General features: G+C 39.3%; 3 protein-coding genes across 6 annotated transcripts in view; 1 reads left to right on the top strand and 2 right to left on the bottom strand.

Moving 5' to 3' along the window:
• LOC146579350 (serine/threonine-protein kinase DCLK2-like) overlaps positions 1–13164 on the bottom strand; it is a 28086-nt gene extending 14922 nt beyond the window's left edge. Inside the window, exons 1-4 of the mRNA XM_085263181.1 lie at positions 12928–13164; positions 11107–11239; positions 9994–10483; positions 3082–3461 (exon numbers count right to left, since the gene is read on the bottom strand). Coding sequence (XP_085119307.1) covers positions 3082–3461; positions 9994–10429 — 816 coding nt within the window. The 5' untranslated portion in view covers positions 10430–10483; positions 11107–11239; positions 12928–13164. The remainder of the gene's footprint in view (positions 1–3081; positions 3462–9993; positions 10484–11106; positions 11240–12927) is intronic.
• LOC146579344 (uncharacterized) overlaps positions 1–23582 on the top strand; it is a 179885-nt gene that overhangs the window by 68089 nt on the left and 88214 nt on the right. The window lies entirely within an intron of this gene.
• Positions 15152–23582, bottom strand: part of LOC146579349 (NLR family CARD domain-containing protein 3-like) — a 27841-nt gene continuing 19410 nt past the window's right edge. For 2 of the 4 annotated variants that reach the window (XM_085269203.1, XM_085269204.1), the window contains 5 exons: positions 20549–22331; positions 19885–20058; positions 19203–19376; positions 19079–19125; positions 15152–18949 (listed from right to left, as the gene is read on the bottom strand). In XM_085269203.1, coding sequence (XP_085125329.1) covers positions 18432–18949; positions 19079–19125; positions 19203–19376; positions 19885–20058; positions 20549–22331 — 2696 coding nt within the window. In that variant the 3' untranslated portion in view covers positions 15152–18431. The remainder of the gene's footprint in view (positions 18950–19078; positions 19126–19202; positions 19377–19884; positions 20059–20548; positions 22332–23582) is intronic. The other 2 variants (XM_085269202.1, XM_085269201.1) reach the window with 1 other exon arrangement.

Below are 23582 nucleotides of genomic sequence, written 5' to 3'. Positions count from 1 at the left end.
GGATTTCTGTCCCACTCTTTAAAGAGGCTGTACAAACTGAAGGAACAGGGCAAGGACGCACGCACGCACGCACGCACGCACACACACACACACACACACACACACACACACACACTCTCGCCTTGTTCCTGTGAGACTGACTAAATGAAATGAAGCAGTCTGAGGCAGAAAGAGAATAAAAGCCCTCATTACAATTCATGCCTTTCAAAATAAAAACATTCATTTACACAAAACTATTATTTGTTTTTTTTTGTTTCTGTCTGTTGATGTTGAAGTCAGCTGCATTTATTTTCAGATATAAAATACAGTATAAATACAGCAGAAAACACCAGCATGTTACTCAAGAGGTTGAAGAATTGTGTAAATAAAAAGTTCCTGCTGCTACAAGTCAGGGTTGGGCATTTCCACTACCTTATATATTTTCTATTTTCTATTACTGACAAAAATCATCCTCATTATTTTATCCTCTTACAGACAGACGACCATTTACACTCACATCTATGAGCAATTTAAAATCACAAATTAACCTAACACCACTAACTGTCTGCCATTGGACTGTTGGAGGAAGCTATGAGAGAGCCCATGTGAATATGAGGTGAACATGTGAACTCGACAGTACCAACCAACGTGCTATGTTGGTGAAGAGTTGGAGGAGGTAGGTGGGGAGAGAGAAGTCCGAGTATGTATTCCTGTTTTGTGCCAGGGCACCAAAACAAATATGAATGATAAACAAAATACTCATTCCAAGTTTTTTTAGGGTTTCATCAAATTGGTAATGCTGATTGGTGAATCCTGTTTGTGGATAGGTTAATTTTCTCTTTAAGTCTTTTATAATCTTTTCGTACTATAACTTTTCAAGTGTGATATCAGATTAATTTTTTTTAGTTCTTCTTATGAACTTTTGAAAAGGGTCAATGTTCATATATAAACTTTGCCCGGGGGAATGCTTTTAAAGTAAAAACAATGAGACTGTTAAGGAGGCAGATGCAATGGATACTTTTATTTTGAAGGAAGCGTCTGCAGAATGTGTTTTTATTTTTCCCAAGGCAATGGTGCAGCTACATCTTAACAAACGGAGACAGTTTTGTGCCTTGTGTGTGTGTTTCTGAGGGTGAACTCAGTAGACTTATGTGTAAGTGTGTGTGTACAAGTCTGAGCTGCATTCACTACAACAAGCTTCTTTCAGTCACACCGGCGCCTCGACATGCTGTCTTTGCTTTTCTTCAGCTCTCCGTTATCAGCGTCACAGTTATCTGTAACTTCAAAGACAGAGCGCGTGCATGTGTGGGGTAAAAATAACCCTGCCGTGTGATGCGTTTAAATCCTTAACCCAATATGAGCTCACAAAAGCATTTTGAGGAGGATCAGCTCCTAGTCAGACTCTGTTCAAATTAACTTCAGCTGACTGCTGCAGTTCCAGGGCTTCAAACACATGTACTTATAAAGAGCAGAGAGTGCAGATTTAAACTTCAAGGAGACTACGCTAACCACCCGTACACTTTACACTGAAAATTGCACCTTAAATGAACTCTTTTATATATGATGAATCCCAAAATGAAACACATTCCTGGAGTAATTTTATAATGAAGTGCTGTAATTTGATTTCCGCAGTCAGCCCTCGTTCACTGGCCCTGTGTTGTCTGAGTGTGCGTCAGTTTAGAGCTCAGCGAAACGGCTGAAATTACTTTAACTGTGTGTCACAGTCAGGCTGTGAACATTACCCACAGTATGTCTAGTTCAACCCATTTGTTGCTGTCATTTTTTCTAATTAAACCGTAAATTGCTGCCAAAAAATAGAGAACTTCAGAAGAGAAGATATGACACCTAAAGAATGCTGAATAGAAATCAGTGGGAGAATTCTCCACTGCTAGAGACGACAGATGTCCTGCTCCTGAACTGGGAAATGCATGAGCCATGTGTTGTCACTCTAATGCAAGTTCATGGCAGTTCTAAGTAAAGATGATGGTAAGTGGCTTTCGGTATCTATAACCTGCATTAGCATATGATGAGTGCTTTAGTGGTAGGAAGCACAAATGTTGATGGATTCTAGCTTTAATAAGAGTTTTGTGATTGGTGGTTTCAGGATCTCATTCCTGCTTTTTGCAGATGATGCAGTTCTGTTGCCTTCAGCTCCCAAAGGGGAAGTTTTTAAGTGAGTGGGAACCGCAGATAAAAATCAGCACCTTAAAGTCTAAAGCCATGGTTCTCAGACAGAAAAGGGTGTGCCCAGAGGAGTGCCCACTCTGGGTGAAGAACAAGTTGTCGACCCAAGAGTTGGTGAATTCTGTGAGGTTGTCTGTTTATCAGACGATCTAAGCTCCTACATAGCCTAACGTGTAGCCATTAGGTCAGGGTGGATACCGCCAGTGGAAATAAGCTTTCTAGCAGCGTGTCTGGGCTCAGCCTTAGACACAGGGTGAAAAGTGTTTTCATGGAGGCAGCAGGCGACCATATGCTGCAAGTCTGAAATGTAGCAGCCCGAGTTTGAGTCAGAATCCCATCCCTTTGATGTGTGTCTTCACTCTCTCTCCCTGTACTCCCGTCCCCCCAAAAAATCATCTTCAGCTTTATTCTAATTTCCATGAATAACTGGCTCTTATAAGGAAAAAATACAGTGGGCTAAATGAGTATAAATAGATGTCACTTTTGGTACATACACAAGATGAATCTGAAACACCTGCATTGACTCCATCAGACTAACATCGAACTGTAGAAGCACTTAATAGCTTAATAATTGATGGCACAGGATGCAGGAGTGAACTTTTCAGTCTAGAGGCAGGTGTAAATCATTACTTTGTGTTTCACTCATTAAGGATTTCCTCCTGAGCTTCCTCTAGGTGTAAGTGGGACTGAAAAGAAGTGAGCAGGCTCTCTTTAGTTCATGGATTTCTAAGTACGAGTACTTTATATGTCTATGATTATGCAGGACAGATGTGTTCTCCACTGAAGCTGCTAAAAGTCTGAACATACTGTGTAAGCGTCCATGTTTGCTGCTTTATCAATCCATGAAGTAGCTTCATGTTGCAGCTTTTTCAATGTTTGTGTCAAAGAACAAAACAGGAACACCAAAAGTTATCAAACCTGTTTCCCGTCCAGCGTGTAGAGCTTCTTTACTGCTCCAGAGTCCAGCTTGATGGCCTCGGTGATGTCCGCCAGCACCTGTTCGAAGGAGTGCGCCGTCTTCTTGTTCAGGAGAATCCTCACTGCCTTTCGAGGCTTCACGCCGCTGCGGATCACCGTCACCAACTTGGGTTTGATGAAGTCTTTGCTCTCTCTGCCCTCTCGACTTTCGGGGCGATCTTTGGGGACGGTCGTCGACACTCCTGTGGATGCCGTGGAGGCTCCACTTGACCTTGCTGTTCCAGGCCCAGTGCTGGCACCGGGCTTCCAGCTTGGGACGGAGATCTTGGTGTAGTCGACCTTCCGGTAAGGCTCGTTGGAGGCACAAATGTAGCACTCGCCTGAGCAGCAAGGCAGGGTGTGAGGAGGAAAAGTTACATTAAAAACAAATACTGCAAAGGTTTTACAGGAGAAACTTTTGACTAAAATTAACCAAAAACCATTAAAGCTCAATATCGTACACTGAAAAAAAAAGCATTAAATATCTCACAGTTAACTTAAATATTAGGCTTTTATGAAATGTGTGTTCAAGGACACCAAATGCCACCAAAGACGGACGCTGTTTTAGCACGTTAATTGCAATTTCTATTTCTATTTTGTTGTGTGTTTTAACCGGGGTTAATAAAGCTATTAACTGTATCTTAATTTTCTAATGTATTTTTTTATTTTAATTGTACATCAGTTTGCGACTTTGTGCCAATTAAAAGCACTTTACAAATGACCTTTACTTACATACAAAGTGTAGCAGTGGGCAATGGGCCCTGAAGTACACTTTGCAATATCAACAGCAGCATGGAGAAAGGCAGGCACGATTAATCAGCTGCCATGACTGCAGTCCTTAGGCTTTGAATTCACCACATTTAAATTATATTAAAAAAATCCTTCTGCTACATTTTGTTCACCCGGAACGCAGCCCTGTTCTTCATCCTGTGCCCACTTTTTTATATCTGCAGTTCATTTCCGTGTGTCTCAGAAGTATTTTGCTGCCTTCTGTCTTTTCCTTACTTGGATTTTTATTGCATGTTCTTGGCAGTTTTTTGCATAGTACTAATCCTTTCAAGTAAAAATTAAGTTATCGGTTCTTTAATAGACCATCATCACAAAGATTGTGACCATAACAAAGCAACAATATTCAAGCAACAACTTCGATAGAAACATTAAGCAAAGTGAACTGGCTCTAAAAGGCAGCCTTGAATACAGGAAGCTATGCTGTGTCATCTGTACCTGCTGGCTGTTGTCATGGACGCAGTTATAAGGTGAAATAAGTGAGTGATGTACAGGAGGGCGTTCAGGGTCACAGGCTTATTCGAGAGCGCGGTAATACAAGCTTTGTGTGTGACAGTGGATGAAGAGAAGGTGACAGCAGATGTCAGATTCACTCCTCTCACTCTGTCTGATCTGCTGGAAAACTGAACAGCTCGTCACTCGTCAGAGCGTTCAAGCACCCAGGCAGGAAATATGGAAATGATGAGCATGCAGTGTTTCATATCGCAGCACAGCTCCAATTAATCTGACTGCGATGAGTATGATAATAAAATGTAAAGTCAGACTGATAATCCAGTTTAGTTTCCACATAAGCTGTTATTCAAAAACAGCTTGTTTCACTTAGTGGTCATATTAGAATTAGTTATACTACCTTAACAGATGTACTAGCTATGAATAGAGCCTTATTTACATAAAGTGTTCCCTACAAAATAAAGACGTTACATTGCTATAGTTTGCAACCCAAATTAAGTAAAAAGACAGTTTAATCTATTTCTTGCAATTTTTTTGGCTGGTGGGAGGGGCTAAGAGTAGAGCTGCTATTACTACACATCAGACTGAGCTGGATGAGGTGGTGGCATCTCACTACAATGCCTCCGGGATGCTTCCTGGGAGTCTTACTGGCAGGAGGCTTCAGGGCAGACCCAGGACATGCCAGAGAGATTATGTCTCTCATCTCAGCTGGCCTGGGAATGCTGCAGTGTCTCTCCCAAGAAGAGCCGAAGGTGGTGGCTGGTCTCTGCTTACACTGCTGCCTCTGAAACCCAGTCAGTAACCAGCAGGAAATAAGCAGTGGAAACCTAAGAACGCCACCATTCAAACCCTTTTAATTCAAGGGGTTCTTTTTTTGTATTGTGTTTTTTTTTTTTTTTAAACTACAGCTTCAACATGTTGAGATCTCCAAAATCTGCCAGGAGTGGTTAGAAAATGATCATATTATTAGGGGCAAATTATGGCTGACCTATTATTTAAAGACACTTTTAAACACACTATAATTAAAAAATTTCTTCTGCATCAATGATCTCATTGTCACATTAAAGGGGAAAAGAACCTGTTATCATTTGACATAGACCAAGGTTTCATTTTCAGATTATCAGTCCAAAATCCAATATTTTAAATTTACAGTCCAAAAACATTCAGTTGGGGGGGGGGGGGGGGGGGGGGGGGTGTTAGGTTAACTGATCATTTTAAAATTGACCATGCGTTTGAATGCGAGTCTCTGTGTTAGCCCTGCAACAGCCCAATGCACCCCGCCTCGAACTTCTCACCCCATCCCACAACCCAGAACTGGATAAGCAGAAGAAAATGGACAGATATACATCCATGATGTGGCCATCACTTCACTGCTTGTGCTTATAGAATCAGAATCAGAATCAGAATACTTTATTGATCCCTGGGGGAAATTATTTTTTGTTACAGTGCTCCATTTTAAACCAACATTAAGACAAGACAGACAATACGCTAACTAAGAATAGTACAATATATATATATATATATATATATATATATATATATATATATATATATATATATATACACACATAGTGCCTCCAAAACACATCACACCCTTCATGTCCAGGACTGCATGACAACTCTGAAGGTGTCCTGTAGAGCCTGGCACCAGGACATTAGTAGCAGATCGTTAAATTTGTGAGCTGGAGCCACCATAGATCATAGCTGCTGTTTTTGTTTTTAATGTTTTTCCTCATCAGCATCTGCATGAAAAGGAAATGCCTAAGATTCAAGAAACAAAAAATATTTGACATTTTGCTGATCAGAAACAACTAAACTATTAAAATAGATGTTCCCTTTGGCAATTTTAACTTTTATGGCACAGTTTTTGATGTATGTAAAGAAAGAAAAGGATGAACAATAAAGTTCTACCAATGATGACAAACAGTTTAATTCCTTTATTATCCTCTTACTTAGATTAGCGACTAATGTGCATGTGCCTAAATTTATTTGAGCTTTAAATCTGTCATCAGTTAAATCCATTGGGCTGTTTGTATAAAGAGTTTTTAAATATAAGATAAAATTATAAATTATACTAAGGCTCCAGCAGACTGCAGCTGATCACATGTACAACAGCCTCCAGCCACATATCCTGTTTTACCTTATATGGTTAAAAATGGCTCACCTAACACTCCCCTCTCTCTTCGTCTTTATCTCACTACCTTTCCAACGTGCACACCTTTCACTCTCTTTTAAAATCAGACACACGCTTATCTGTGCCAGCAAGCCTCTAGTAAAATGCCCCTTTTTTCCTCCCTTTGTTTCATCCCCATTACATGTTGACACACACACTCTTTCTCTGCAGGTATTGTGTGTGTGACCTTGTCCCTCCACATGCAGGCTTTCACTTTGCAATTCAAACCAGATGGACAGGATTGCTGCAGGTATTCATTCAAATACCTCAGTGACTAAACACAGAAGCACCGTCTGTGTGTCGATACGACATTAGAGCTGAGACACCGGCACAGTCTCTGTTCAGGAGCTGTTTAATGTAAAGACGCGACAAACGGGAAATTTAATGAAGGGTACTTTTAATATTTCAGCTTTTAAGGTTAAGAAATTATCGCATTGATTAATTAACAAACATTTGCAGCTTATTTGTGGAGTTTGTGACAATTTTTTAAGCATTAGTTTCAAAATAAAAACTTTTCTGAACCTATTGTCTTTATTATTTTTATTGTGTCCATTAAATTCACTTGACTCAAGGTTTTTTTGTCTATAAAAAGCTACAGATTGCACCTTCGTGGCTTTTTATAGACAAAAAATAGACCTTCAACCAGGAGACTGAGGTTTGAGCCCCCTTTTCCCTATTATTTTTAGACTTTTTTAATTTGTTTCATTTTAATTAGGATTTAATAAAACAACATGCTTTACAAAATCTTATAATTTAAAAGCAATGGAAAAGGATTCAAATAAGATTAAAATCAAGAAGGTTTAAACACTTAAAACCATTTTTGTGTGATTATATTGTTAAAAATAGGGGAAAATTTTAAAAGTTCAAAGAAACTTCCTAGTGATTCATTAATGATGAAGCAAACCAGACTTCCTCAAGCACTGAAATGGTTTAGTTGGGTTTTCTAAAACATGCTTTGGATTAAAAATAATAATAATTTTATTACAACCATAAAACATGATGTATATGAGCTGATTGTTATGGCTGCTGCCAAGCCTAGAAAAACCTGAAAGGTTATGATATTTGAAATCTCTGTCACAGTACTTTTGAAATGCTAAACCAATAATCTTGACATTCAGCAGGACACACTCAGATCAATCATCCCAGTGCATTAGCTGCTTTCCAGCACAGCTAATCAGATAATCCATGTTTCCCCCTCTGTTACAGCTCAAATACTCAGTTAAGTTGTGAGCGATGACTTTTCCACTTCACACTCGCAGCTTTGAGCCGCTGTGGTCTGTTTGTCGTTGTTAAGTGCTTAAGAGCGATGCATCTGTCTTTTAGTAGATCTCCGGCTGAACAGCTTCCTGGCACTAACGCTCATCAGAGGACATTAAACCAGTCACTCATCAATATTGATGATAAGTGATGTTACTCAGCCACTGGTCTGTTTCTCACTAAATGACTTTAGGGCAACAGGATGAGCAGAGTGAGTGGACCTCGGAGTTGCTGTTAAATTATCCAGGAATATTGTTCGTGCGTATAAATTTTAGATGTGGAAGACTTATGAGCATTTATGAGATACATGCTTCTTTAGAAGATAAAGTACACTTGAAGTTTACAAGAGGATATTGGAGACAGGATATAACACATAATGATGGGTCATTAGATGACTGTGCACTGAATATGTGAAGGCATTAGTGGAACTGCTCAGTTTGGTCTTCTAGATATTATCTTTATTACTGTAATTACGTCACAATAATTTTGAGGGGTTAAAAAGTGCTTGAAAAATTCTGTCAAAAGTGGTAAAAACTTACATAGTTAAAAGGTTTTATACACAAGATGTTTCAAAATTGTTCTGTGTCTATAGCACCATTATAGCATATCAATAACATAGCCCGCACGAAACCCAAAAGGAAGTCCATTTTTACGGCATTTGCACTAAGCTGAAGTTTTGCCATTTCAAGGCATTATTCTTTAGAATAGTCATTTGTCAAACATTGGCAAAAAACTGCAATGTTAATCCCATTGAAGATTTTGAGCTAATTATTCACATAATATATGGGCAGTCCAATCTAAACATCTAGGTGATGCTAAATGACGAAGCTGGTGGGCTTTCCCTGAACGGTCTGTTGGCAACAGCAAAAAACAAACAAACAAAAAACCCCACAACTGTAATTGTTGGATGTTCTGTAATGTCACACGTTGGGCAAAACAATTGATGGATGTATGTGTGCAACAGCCAGTTATCCATCCTGGGCTTAAAATATCCACAGGAAGCAGGTAGACCTATCAAAGGTGTGTGATCCCAATCATCACTGCCTGCAGTTTCAATTAACTGGATATCAGTTTAAAAGAGAAAGGAGTGTGACTAGATGGTGGGAAGGTATCATTTTCAATAAAATGTTAAAAAACACAATTTTCCTTTGCTTCAACTTTAATGAGCTATGCGTTTACTGGTGGGTTCAGTTATCCCACATACATACAGTGTCACCATGGACAAAATCTATGGTAGAGATGATGGGATACGTCCCTAAGATACCTAAGTACCTTAAATTGCTCCCACCAAAATTTAACCAACACATATGCACTTATTTATTAATCACAAGCTTTACTTGGAGTCTCCAGCTTAAAATCTTCAATAGGATTAACACTGCTGTAAATCTGCATGTGCATAAAAACTACACAGGGACAACTTCACCAAATTACAGGATATATAGTGTCAGGGGTCGATTCAGTAGTGGACAACATGATACTTTTTATACAGAAACAGCTGTACACCTCAGACAGGTCCTGGGTTATTTCCCCAATGAATATTAAAACCGATATACCCTTGAGTATTACTGTATTGATTATGTACTTATCAGTCTGCTGTTGATGTACACAGAAATAAATAATTCAAGCATGTTTGGATAACAAAAGCCAAGAGGGAGCCGAGAGGAAGGAAACATGAGGAAGTTTAAACAAGACAGGCCACTTGATTGATCTGTGGTGAGAGTAATCAACTGAAGTCTGCACAAAATTATGACTCAGTGACAAATGACTACTGTATATTTATTTTAAGGATATGCAACATTTGCAGACAAAACAAAGATTCAATAGTCAGCAAGACCACTGCTAATATAAAGCACCTGACATCAAAAATCTGACAAAGGGAACAAATGTGTAGGTGGTCAACTAGGAATGGAAATGGCTATAGACCAATTTTGACTAATTTTATGATGACAAATGATCCAGGAGATCAGATGCTTTCGACAAAGACATTATTGATGAGTATTGGCAGAGTAAATAGGGATCAAATTAAAGAATGCCCTAACCACAATCCAGATAATAGTCTTAAAATATTTGTACTAACCACAGTAAGTGTGCACCCATAGCCTACTAAAGCGTGACATTTTCTACCTCAGCTGGGCATTTTTGCTCATTGCCTAAAGGTTTGTGATTGACAAGTTGTTAGAAAATGAAAACCAAGCTGCCAGTCTTACCTTCCACCAGCTCATCCATACTGGTGATCTTCTTGCTGCCATCTATAGTGTAGATCACCCGCACTCCTTGAGGCAGATGCAGGTTATCCGCCAACGAGCGTGTGAGCTCCATTAGCAGAGCGTCGTACGATCTGAACCGGTCACTAGAAACAGCGTACACCAGGCCCTTAAAGTACCGGTCTCCGTTGCGATAAAACCGGACCTTTTTGGCTCGTTTCTCCGAGGTGAGCGCCTGCAGGGTGCGGGTCCGGTAGTAGCTGCAGTTGGCGCTGTGAGCAGGACTAGGGACCAGGCTGCTGCCCCTGGAGCTCGGGCCAGACCCTCCACCACCAGCACTGCTGGTGGAATCATCTCTCTTGGCCCGGGTGGAGCGTCCTCGCCGAACCTTGTCACGTTCGTCAAAATGCTCCAACTCGAGGGTCTTACTCAGAGACATGGCGGATAACAGTCCAGTAACATTCAACGAAATCCGTGCTAGAAAAGAATCATCCTTCAAACAGCAGGAAAAAGTTTATCCAAGCTATGTAGTCCAGATCTTGCTCACGTATAGATAATGTGATAAGTAATCCCTAAAAAATGTGTTATAACTTGGAGACTTCCTTCCAGTAGATAGATTCTCATAGACCAGCTGTAGTCCTAAGACTTCTAAGATGATCTGTAGTCCAGTTGGCCTGAACGAAGAACCAGCACTGTGGCAATCAGACCAGTCATGGTTCATTTAAATCAACTGAAATCTTCATAATCCAGGTGAAATCCCCAAAACTACATCAGGTCACTTTGATGTAAATCCAGCTTAAGTCAGAACTCAAAAATATCCTTTATCCAATTTAAAAATCCTTAAAAATCATGTATTATGTTCATGCTCTAATCCGTGATGTCCACTGGTCAATAAGTTTGGGGTTGTAACTGTAAGGTTTTTGTTTCACCTTATTTTTAGCAAATTCAATGTGAATGTGAAGGCAAGTCTGATCCTTGAATTACAGATTTTTCCCACCAAGGCTAAACCTCCACTTGATTATCTGTCTGTCCTCACAGTCACCTACCTGCAGTGTCAGGAACGCAGCTGTAACGTCAGTGATCTGGCTTTGAACTCAGTACTTTGAATGAACAGACCTTAGACAACCCATTCAATCGACTCCAGGTTTAGATCTGGGCCAGTGCCTCGAAGTCCCTCTAATCCTGCTTGATTTGGGATTTATGTCTCATTCACAATTTCTCTTCTAGTGTCCTCACCATCCCTCCGTCACTGGGGAAAAAAAGAAGAAATGACAATCACATGGTTTTACTGACAAGACAGAAGTCACCATCATCTCGAGAACAGCCTCCAACTCTATACCAGTGCAGACATAGAGCAGGAATTCATTTTTAAAAAGGTCATTTTGTATAAAACCATGTAATTAAGAGTCGGTATTGCTTGCACATAGTTTGCTTTTATTTAATTATTCAATATTTTATAAACAAAAATAATTTTTAATTTTGATTAAATTAAACCAGTGTTAAAAAAAAAACTTTAAAAGTTAGATTTTACAACATTTTTAAATTATTTAGAAAGCACCAAAAACCATGTGAGGAAACAGCTATGACTTTTCCTGTCATGTCTGATACTGAAATTTTTTAGGGCTGAGCTGTCATCTCACAGAGTACCGCGTCAAACCACCCCCAAAAATCCAGTGGGCATCCAAACTGCCCTGAGTCAAACATGACACCTAAAAGCATCATGCAAGTTAACATTTGCACAGTTTTGTCACTCTCTCTTCGCTGACTTGCTTTGGTAGTTAGAAGAGCTCAGAGAGTTTTTAAACAAAAAACATAGAAATATTAGATTAATGAGAGGTCGTCCTTCAACAAACCAATATAAGATTAAATACATAGTAGAACAGAACTCTGGGAAAACACTGGCTCATCTTGGACTCATTCCTGGTTCACATATGTCAGGATGCACAGAGCAGATGCGGAGGGCAGGAAGTCAAACACAGGAGACATTTTAAAAACAAAAGACCTGAAGCTTTTTAAGGCATGAACACTAAACGCTCCACCCCTGAAACACCTGTAATGTCAATCTGTGAAAAAGATAGAACCAAGACTTGATATCGAGGGAAAAAAAGTTGACTAAACCTTTTTTCCCCTCGATATCAAGTCTTGGATGGAATATTGTGGCAACATCTGAGACTCACAGCCTGCTGGGCTTCATTCGATCACAACCATTTAAATTAGCTATCAATCCCAAACCATATTTAAAATGAATACATGTGTTTGTTTTCTTCATGCAATAATAAAATAAATATCCCTTGTCCTGAAAGAGTCACTGGTCCACAACAGTACCTGAAAACGTCAGCATCTGTCGGTCTACAGTGCAGTTTTTGCCATTGTGCCACAAACACTGTTGACTGGGGTAATTCTAGCACTGTGTCCACTATGTTTGCAGGGTCTGTCAGAGGCACGCACCCGTGAAATTTCCAACTGCCCATAAACTTTCTGGCAAAAATGCTGCCACCTTGTGGTGATGGTCTTTATTGCATTTTGCAGTGCGTTTACAAAAAGTACCTTTAAGGAGCTGGCCCGAGCAGAATGGGCTTCTATTGAAGATCATTAAGACCCCGCCCCCCACGATAAATTGCACATGCACATCAGGACTGATAGGCATCATACAGTCAATGTGTTCAAATGTGTGACATAAATTTGGCTGCACAGCCACTGTGGGAGAATTGCATCGATTTCCAGTGTTATTAGATTTAGCTTAAGCCCAATGAGAAATAAAACCCTGCAGATGAAATGCTTATAAAACCCGTGCTCTCTCTCTCTCTCTCTCTCTCTCTCTCTCTCTCTCTATCTGATAACAGAATTGACTTTATCCATCTATCCGCCCTAACACTGCTAAGCTGGCTGACAGCGTCATTCAAACACACACACGTACACTGAAAGGGAGGCACCTACCAATAATGCTGTGGAACCGGTTTGTTGCTATGGAGCGTTTCTCCTCTTTCCCCTCCTCGGTGCTCTGGTTACGGTCTGCTCCGGGGGCTCCCGGCGGGCTGAACCACTCTAACCGAGCTGTTCCGGGTCCGTCCGCTGACCTGGGATACAGGGATGCAGGAGGGAGGCTACACCGGTGGACCGGGATGCACCGAGTCAGGCAGCATGGCCGCTGCTGCAGACAGACACCGGCTGAGGCTCACCCCCGCCCTTCCCTTCTCTCCGCGGCTGTACGTGATGACAGCGTCCCTCCTCCTCCTCTTTGTCCATCTCGCTCTACCGTGTCTCTCCTCCCTGCCTTTTGTCTGACTCTCCCTCAAATTAAACTTACTTTTCTGTCGTTATTGTTTTATGACAAGGGGTGTCAAACATACGGCCCAGTGCCATTCGGTGGGCCCCCATAGGGTCCAGTTCGGGCCACCGCATGGCACTGGTAATTGCGCGAGTTGTCATTAAAAATATTGCTCTTTATATACAAGATTCAAGGTTTACATTTTATTTATTTATTTATTTTTTTTTTTTTTACAAAAATTTTACATGGATAGATTCAAGGATTAAAAAAATCTACAAAAATCTACATGGATACTGGATCATTTAGAGTACGATTTATAATTATTTGGTGCATGAACTAAGAAAACCATTCATTTAATTGTCTTTAGGAAATTCTAAAATGATGTAAATTGTGTCTAATTTTTATATATATATTTTTAAATTATATTTTACACGTTTAACACAGAATAGCTGCAAACTAGAAAGGGCACCACGAGTACATGTCTGTGCAAATGACTCGAAAGTTCTTTATTTTCATAGTGAATAAAACATGTAGCAGCTTAAAAGCTTAAAAATAGCCACTAAAAATCCCAATTTGAATTTCACTGAAGTCAATCTAAAGATCGAGGGTACTGGCAAAAAGCAGTGTTGGCAAAGAAGCATGATTTCTTTATTTATTTCGAAATGTAGTAAATATGAAAAACGTTACTATTCTTAGACAAATCTAAGATTTCTTTTTTCTGAAAAACGTCTGTAAAAGTGAATGAAAACTTTCACCACAAGGTGGTAGCATTTTAACAGAAAGTACCAGCCACTTAGCAAAGGATTGCTTACAAAAGGCTGTGAGACCCATATGACGTCTGTTAAAGTCCGACTTTTCTCTGAGGCTGAAAGCCTGCTCTACTGGATTATGTAACAGAATAATCCCAAGACACTGATTTTTAAAGCACATGTTTCCCATTTGTAAAGAAAGAGACTTCTTACATTTGCATATATTGTGAGGGAAAACAATATTTACTTTAAAGTGTGCACAGTGCTGCACCGAGCAAACAAAAAATGGGACTATATTGTATGTGCAGGGCATCACTGGACATCGTGTCACTTCAGCCACAGATCCGTGCAGCATAACAGGCTCACAGCTACAAATCAATGCTAATATATTTGATAGCATGCAGACAATAGAAACATTATCTGTCTAGCTTGCTCATAAAAACATACACAACCATTTCTACTTACTACTCTGCCTTAATTTCCTTAAGAGGCCCTGAAAAGGACTGAAGCAGCTGAGAAAAACGTTTTTTTTTATCACAACATTAATGATGTTCCATAGTTAGTTACACAGAGATCAGATTTTTTAATAGCAGAGGGAACTTAGGTTTTTCATTTAAACAGATTTAGTTACGTTTAAATACACAGATGTAGATGATAATGTAGACCAAGAGGAAAACTATAGATGTTCTTCTTTCTGTATTTGTGTTTTTCTTTCACTTCCTGTACTACTCCATACACAGTACAGCTTACTGTCCTTTTAATGGAGTTTTATAACTCATGTTTGCAACATGAGTCTCAATAATAACTAAATATATAACTCACAAAAAGGTCTGCAACACTTAATTGCAAAGTGATTATTGTAAGAACCACGGCTTATAAATAAGTAATAGTGAATGATTATAATGGTAGAAGTAATAAATAATTCTGCTCAATCTTAATATTTGATGAAGCTGTGGTGGACACAGCTGTGGGAGTCAGTGAAGCAGGCTGGAGCTATAAAACCATTAAGAAAGCCTGAAACTAACTCACCAGGCACGCATTAGGAGGAATAATTAAGAACAGATGGCATCAACAAAAACATGAAGGCAGCATTAAATAAGAATAAAGACCCACACATGAACCCAAAAACTGAAATTTAACAAACTGAGGTTTTGAGTAAACAACAGACCCGTTAGAATGATGGAGCAAAATTTAATCCAGTCAAAGAAGTAGAAATAAAATGAAATATTAACTAAGGATCAACATTAGTTAACACCAGTAAAATTAATAAAACTCTCCAACAACAATAAATGAAATAAATAGAAATGACATGAAATGCAAATTAAGACCAGGAACAACAACTGAAAAGGTTAAACTGTGCTTTTAAAATGAAATGCTGCTAATATTGGAAAACGCCTAACATGAGTCAGTAGGTTATTCCAGCAACTTGAAGCATAAACAGGCAAAAACATGTTGATCAGTGTGGGATCAGAAGACCTGTTCCTGAAAGGTTGAGCTGGTTTCATAGTTCTGAGAGATATCTAAATCCAGTACTTTGCAGGACCTTAACAAAAATAAAAACTTATAAACGAGCCCTAAAAGTAACTGTGTTGCCCTCGGCTCAGGTGTTATAGGGTCCCGTTTAATTGTTTCAAACTAAGACACAGGTCCTGAAAATGTCCTTTTTACTTCAAGCAGAGAACATCATAAATTAGCCAAGACATCATACAGTACTGCCCCATGTTAAGTTATTTGTACTTTGTTTATGTGGACCAATAAGAAACAATGATTTTGGATGACCGTAAAACTATGTCAGTTTTTTTTTTTAATGACTTAAAGATATGTGTTGATGTAATATTTTTAAATTGCCCAACTTCATTTTCTGTTTTGGTCTGAAAAGTTCAGTTTGACTGTAGTTTTCTGTTGTGTTTATAGGACATGAATTTCCAATCTAGTGTCCACTTTAGGCAAACTATAAGTTTGAAGATATGAGGGAAACTCAGAATTTAACGTGCTCCTAAATACAGTTAGTACTGGCAGAGAAGATGTGGCAAGTTTTCCATGGCTCTAACCCACATATACTCTGCTGCTCAACCCACAAATGTATTGAGGACATATGTATTTATAATGCTAAGTTTATTAGGAGAGGTGGGGAGACAATGTGCACTGTCACAATGACAGGGGAGTTAAAAACAACATTAAATAAAACTTTTAAACAACTGAATCCCAAACCAGTAAATATACCTGACAGTGATTCATACAGTGGGCTGGGGCCCCCTGTTGTGCTGTGAAGCTACTGCAGTTTTGCTTATTTGTATAAAAACTGAATTAAAAATGGTAAAAGCAGCTGATTAGTTTGCGATGTGACTCATTACTCTGATCTCAGTTTACCTGTCTTGTATTGAAGTGTCCCAGTGTCAGGTAGGTCCCACATTAGCCTTTATGTAGGACTAAATTGTTTTTGTTTGTTTTTTCTCTGGAGGTTTGGTTGGAGTTTGGTGAATGATATCATGGGATCTGATCTCTAACTTCTGTTCTGTTTCCTTTGATGTAAAAGGCTTTTATTGTGCTGAACAGATAAAGAGCCCCCCCCTTTCTCTGGGTGGGTTGGTGTTGCTGAGAGCAGCTGTGAGGCAGACTGCCCCACCCTTTACTCTCAGGCCAAGTCACCCCCTCATTAACACGGTTAGTGACCTATAGGAAACATGAGCCAATAATAATATGGTTGGATTAATGAAGGAGGTTTTTTATGTTCTCAGATTAAAATGACAGGTGATGTTTGTGTTTCTTTCAAATGGTGCATTTCCTGTATAGATGGCATGTATAAGCAAGTAGACTGCATGCATGCTGAACTGTGAAAAGAAAAAGCTTGTTTGATGAAGTGACTTGGGCTTTGTTGTGACAGGTGTGCTTTGTAGCACCTGTTCTGTGCTCCACAACAGCCCAGCTGTGGACCAGGTTATGTTCAACATAAGAGATAATGCCCAATCAGGCCTCTGGAAATTAGCGGCATAATTCCTGGAAGATCCCTCAGACCTCTGTGTGTCGGTAATAGGAGAAACTAGTTTTTTTTAACAGCGTCTGAAGTTATTCCTTAATGAGCATCAGTAAGACAAAACTATTAGAAACTTCTGCTTTACACTGCAAATTTAAAAAAACATTTTATTTTTCAATAAGCAGCCATTTGTGATCTAAAACAGGACACCAGTTTGTACATGTTGAATCACATCTAGTCTCACCTCACATTTGAATTCTGATTATTTTTCACTGTCAGACCATAACATGCCAACCAGGACCTAACATTCATTTAATAAAATTGCAGACCTGTGATACTTAGACTTCTGTTAACTTACACAGTATTTGTTCCACACAAGCTTCAAGCTAAGTAAAAATAAAGGACAGAAACTAAACGCCTTTGAAACAGCCTCTCTCTCACACACACCTGATTTGTAGTGAAAAGGCTGTAAAAGATGCTCAGAGTTGCCACACACATTTGATTTAAAACAGAGAAAGGTAAATTCTAAATAAAAGAAGACAAAAGAACATTAATACAGCCACCAACATCTACATTCTGCATGCCGAATGTGGGCAGCATGGTGGTGTAGTAGCAAGCCTCACAGCAGTCCTGAGTTCGGCTCCACCATCTGGTTAGAAACGTTCTGTTTAAAGTGTGCATGTTCTGGGTCTACTGGTTGTGTTGTCCTCTGTAGATCTTCTTGCTCTTTACTTAAACCAGCTGTAGATGGTTGTACTCATAAATTTATGCACCGTTAGTCAGTTTTTTAAAATGTAATCTCCTACTTTGTAATTGTGAAATCAGGCTCATTTACATTGAATGTATTTTTCTTGGCACTATGTTCAATTATCAAAGTGAGTAAATTGCGAATTCAAAGTTACAGATTAGGAGTTCAGAGGTTTAGACCTGATTTTGAGTTTGAAGTAAATACAAATAAGTTCTACAAAAAATACATGAAACAGAACTGCCCACTTAAAATGCTGACATTGTTTCTGACAAGCAACATAAACAAAATATTAATTTTTAAATTTAGAGAAATACAAAACAGGGAAAGTGTAACCAATTGTCACATTGGAGACGGAACAGTTTTTTGTTTGAAGAATGACTTAGTAGTTGAAAATATTATGTAAATCTACCAAACAGATTCATCAGCAAGAGTGCAAATTGCAGTTACAATGCACAGAAAAACGTATTTCCCCCTTTCTTAGTTTTTGGGTTTTTGTTTTTTTGTGGGGGATATTTGTCACACTTAACTGTTTCAGATCATTAAAAAAATATTAGAAAAAGATAGAGTAAATAAAGAATACCATGTAGCTACAATAGGTGAAACATGACCTAGAACTTCATTAGGACAACATGGAAAAACAATGGGATACTCGTAAAAGCAGTTTAATGTGTGGAACTGATGGACAGAACTTGCAGGTGAAACTTAGGTTAGCTGACAAAATGAAGCAGACGACTGAGAGTGAAGCTCAACAGCAGGATAAAGGGGTTCGTTAAAGGCTGTTTTGTAGCTATGAAGGAGGATGCAGCTGTCATTAGAAACCCTGTAGAAGGACAGCGTGCCAGCTGAACAATCCACATACACACCCACCCGACTGGAGCGCCATCCAGCTGAAGGCACGTCTACTTTCTTGTTACGGTGCAGAATGTAAAAACCATCATCAGAGAAAACCAGACACCAGGATTTGTCATCGTATCCCATCTTAAACTCATTTTTCTTTCCCTCTGTGCCTCTTCTTCTGATTGTAATCCCAACGCATAGAAAGCCAAACACTTCCACCTCCCAGTAGCAGCGCCCATTGAGGCTCTGCTCACACAGCACCTGCTGTTTTTTGGAATCAGGATGTGGATGGTCAACTTCCATCCAGGTCACCTTTCTATTCCCATCAGAGAAAAGCAGGTTTGTGTGTGTTGTGTTGGAGTCCAGAGTGAGTTCACAGGCATCTGGAAATAAGAAAACACTTCATTGCAACAACAAAAAGAAGCCATGCCACTTTGAACAATGATCTGTTACTAGATCATAATTTCATTGATTTGTTACTTATTGCCACCAAAAATAACTGAAGTGCTTACATTTCTTGAAGCTTGGTTTCATTCTGTGACTTCCACCGTGTTCAACACTGTGGAGAAAAGTATCTCAGATTTAATTATGTTTCTTAATGAAGTTTTAAAAAATTACTTTAAAAAATTCCATTACCTGAGTTTGCTCAGCTTGTATCGAGGATCATTCTTCAGCTTAGACAGCTGCTTCTCTCCAGAGTCTCCTGGGTGGTTGTAGCTCAGATCCAACTCTATCAGATGAAACGGGTTGAGCTGTAGAGCTGAAGCCAGATATGCACAGCCTGTCGCTGTGACCAGACAACCGGATAACCTGATAAAACAGACACTTTTTCAGTTGAAATAATTCCAGTAGTACATTTTGTTCTTGCTTACCAAACAAAGCAAGTTATGTGCCTAAACTGATGATTGCAACAGCTGACTATGATTGTTAACTTATTATTGACCTTCTGACCACACATAATAATACCAAACAACCCCCGTCAACCAACCCATGTAACATCACTATGTGAAAAGGTAATATGCCAATGTTAATGGGCTAGTTCAGATGTTCCTTTCTTTTTCCACTGGTGGGTTGCCACTCTGGTATCAAACCAAGATGGTGACTCCTGAGTGTCAGAAGTGTACAGTGTTAAAGAAAATGCTTTGTCAATCTAAGTATACTATCTGACTTATTATTGACAAAGACCTCACTGAAATCAGAGCAAGAACTATCATTTTTATTATACAGAGTCACATTTCTAGCAGTTTTCTTTTCAGCTTAAATCTGGCTAAAGGAGGTCCATTACTAGTGTCTTTTGGTGTACTTTATGTGTTACTACCTGAGTATCTCCAGCCTGCAGCACTGACTTGATAGTCCATCACAGAGTAACTTCAACCCTGAATCTTTCAGGTCATTGTCACTGAGGTCTAGATCTCTCAGGGATGAGCAGTAGAACTTGAGAGCAAAAGCCAAATGCTCAGCTGACACCGAGGTCACTTTGCAATCTGCTAACCTGTGGGTGGGTGTTTAAGTGTTAGTATAAAGAGAACAAAGCTGTTTCATTCTGTAGACAAATAAAGAAAAAATTAAAGGTTTTAAAAAGTGTTATGAGACAGAAGTTTTGAAACCTTTATTTTTACATTTTGGCCATTCTCATCTTTTTGTTGTAAAGTATTGTGTAGATAATGTCAGCTGATTTAGCTAGATGATCTTGGCCTTCTTTGAGCAGAATGTTTTATTATTTTATCAAATAATCCTATCTTGTTTTATTCAACTTGGGATAAAAAAAGTAACAATTAAGACCATAAAGTCATCAGGGAAGTGGTTGCTGTGGTCATAAATTAAATCCATGCCATGACAAAGGTTTAAGGATGACACTTAATCAGCTTGATCAAGAACAGTTCCTTTCCAGCAAACCCTGACCTTACACAATCTGATTGACAGAAAAGTATATTTAACATGTTGTTATTCAACATGAAAGTAAATTATTGCTGCAAACTTACATAGCTTTTCTACTCTTCCTCACAGCCGGTATCAGCCTCCGTCTGCCCTCATCTGATGTGTTGTAACTCTTTAAGTCCAAGACTTCCAGATCATTCTTTGATACCTGTAGCATGTAGGCCAGTGCAGAGCAGTGCAGGGGAGTCAACTCTGTTTTTGAACGATCTGACAGTGCGAGATATTCCTGAATCTCATCTTTGACTTTGTGATCTCTCATCTCGATCATAGTCTGGAAAAGGTTGATGCAGCTGTCTGGAGAGAGGTTCTTCCTTCTGATAGACTTGAGGTAAGTCAAGATTTTCTTGTCAGTATCTTGGCTTTGATCTGGTGAAGGCAGCAGACCATGAAGGACTCTCCGGTTGGGTTCAACTAGGAGGCCAAGAAGGAATCTCAGGAAGAAGTCCAGGTGGCCATTTTTCTTCTTCTCCAGCACTTTGTCAACTGTCACCTTTACAAGATCAAGTAACGTATGGTCTTTGTCCTCCAAAATGAGGAAGTTTTTAAGTTCTGTAGTATTATTGTTAATAAAACAGTCATAGACAAAGAGAGCTGCAAAGAACTCCTGTACGGTCAGATGCACAAAGCAAAAGACCCTTTTGTTGGAAAAGAGTTGTTCTTCCAAATGGACTGTGGTGCAAAATCCAGAGTAGATGGATGCTTCTTTAATGTCAATGCCAAAGTCTTCCAGGTCTTCCTCATAGAAGATGAGGTTGTTCTTCAGCAGCTGCTCAAATGCAAGCTTGCCGAGTTTCAGAAGAAATTCTTTGTGTGTCTTCAGAAGCTTCTCTTTGTTTGTCTCAACCTTCTTGTCATATTTTCTGCTTCTACGCTTTGTTTGTGCAAACAGGAAGTGTGACATCATCTCTGTAAGAGTTTGAGGAATTGCAGTTTCAACATCTCCTCCAAAGACTTCCTGGAATAACACTGCAGAAATCCAGCAGAAGATCGGGATCTGACACATGATGTCGAGACTCTGTGAAGACTGAATATGTTTAATGATCCTTTCAGCAAGACCAGGATCATGACTAAATCTCCTCCTGAAGTATTCAGCTTTTTGAGGATCATTGAAACCTCTTATCTCTGTCACCATGTCAACATGCTCAGCAGGGATCTGATTGGCTGCTGCTGGACGGGAAGTAATCCAGAGGTTTGCATCAGGAAGAAGGTTACCCTGGATGATGTTTGCTAGGAGATCCCTCACAGGTGCTGCTTCCTTGACAGATGTTATTGTCTTAATGCCTTCAAAGTCCAGCTGAAACCTGCTTTCATCCAGACCGTCCAGGATCAGAACAATCTTGGTTTTGGTATAGTCCACTGAATCTTTGAGTTCTGACAGTGTGGGGTGAAATAAAGTTAGGAGCTCATGTAGGCTTTTTTCACCTGAAATCAAATTCAGCTCTCTGAAAGCAAGACTGAAAACAAAGTCAAGATCTTGGTTTTGCTTCTCTTCGGCCCAGTCAAGAATGAATTTCTGCACAGCCAGAGACTTCCCAATGCCTGCAACGCCCTTCGTCACAACTGTTCTGTGGGGTTTGGTTTGGACAGAAAACGATTTGAATATGTGACTGAGGTTCACTGAACAGTCATTGGATGATTGCGTTTTCCATTTACTTTTGAATTGATGCTCTTCATTTAGTCTTCCACTCTCTCCGGTGGTGATGAACAACATTGTGTAGATGTTCTGGAGTAGATTTTCTTGGTCACCATTACCTTCAAATGTCAGAGCAAATTTCTTTTTCACTGCTTTTTTCAAATTTTCCTTTACTTTGACAAGGAGGATGTTCCCTGGAATCAAACAGAGCAATGTTTTCAGATTTGTAAACAGGAATTTATTACATTTTGTTTAATAAATAAAAGCTGCGTTGGGCAAAATTGTTAAAATTTGGCATCTACCTTTGGCATCCTAAATTTAGATGAAAACTGGAGTCTTAAAGTGTTTTCACACCTATGTTGTTTAGTTCATATAAGTACAACTCTGCTCATTTTCCCTTTGGTAAAGTTTGTTTGTGCGGGTGTGAACAACAAGTATGATAATCACACTTGAGGAGAAGGTCTTGGTTCGGTTCCAAAGTCCAGATTGGTGCAGTTTGTTTAAAGTGTGAAAAGTGATCCAGCTTCGATTCAACCTAACTACCAGCTGTATTTTCCAAGTGTGAGCTAAACACCTTCCTGTAACTACTTATTCTTTGCATTCTGGACATTGACAGCATTTTAATCCTTGGTGATTTTAATATTCGTGTTTTTTTGTCACCAAAAACAACTTTTGGATCTTATTAATTCCTTTAATCTCATTCTGATCAGTAAAGACTCCCACCCATGAACGCGGACAAACCTTGGACCTAGTTTTATTCTGCGGTCTGCAGCTATAGGATATTCAAATTTGTAACCTTAACCTTTCGGATCATATGCCTGTTTTATTCAAAATTTCTGTCCCATACTTCTTAGTTAAGCCTCCTCTTCCTGTCCGCCAATACCGCATCATTACACCAGTTACTGCGGAGCAATTCTCTGCTGGTTATCAGAATTCTGGTCTCCCTATCATGGACAATTGCTCCTTTAAGCAAAATGTTGATCATTTGCTTACCATGTTTAATGTCACCTGTACAAATGTCCTAGATATGGCTGCTCCTTTTAGAAAAACTAAACGCTCTAGACCTAAAACTGATCCCTGGCTAAACAAGGACACCCGGGCCATTAGAAGGACCTGTAGAAAGACCGAAAGAAAATGGAAAAAGACAAACTTCAGATTTCCTTTGCTATGTTAAGAGATGCTCTGTCTCTTTATCAAGATGCTGTGCATAAAGCAAAAACTACCTATCCAATTGTACCTATCGGATATTATCAGCAAACACAGCTACAGCCCTTGTATCTTATTCAATACTAATCACTCTGTTATCAACCCTCCATCCACCTCTCAATTACTAGGGTCCCTTGGTACCTGTGAAAACTTTTTACGTTTTTTTGTTGATAAGGTGGATAGTATTAGGTCTTATTTCATTCCTCCGCCCTATGATCCCTCTGTTCCCTTGTTTTCCT

The sequence above is a fragment of the Mchenga conophoros genome, linkage group LG3 (assembly GCF_057382185.1).
Source record: "Mchenga conophoros isolate Kocher_MC1m ecotype Shallow Benthic linkage group LG3, M_conophoros_male_GT1.1, whole genome shotgun sequence".
In the NCBI taxonomy this organism is placed as follows: Eukaryota; Metazoa; Chordata; class Actinopteri; order Cichliformes; family Cichlidae; genus Mchenga; species Mchenga conophoros.
The sequence above is the reverse complement of the archived record's forward strand: the minus strand, read 5'-3'. Positions and strand labels throughout refer to the sequence as shown.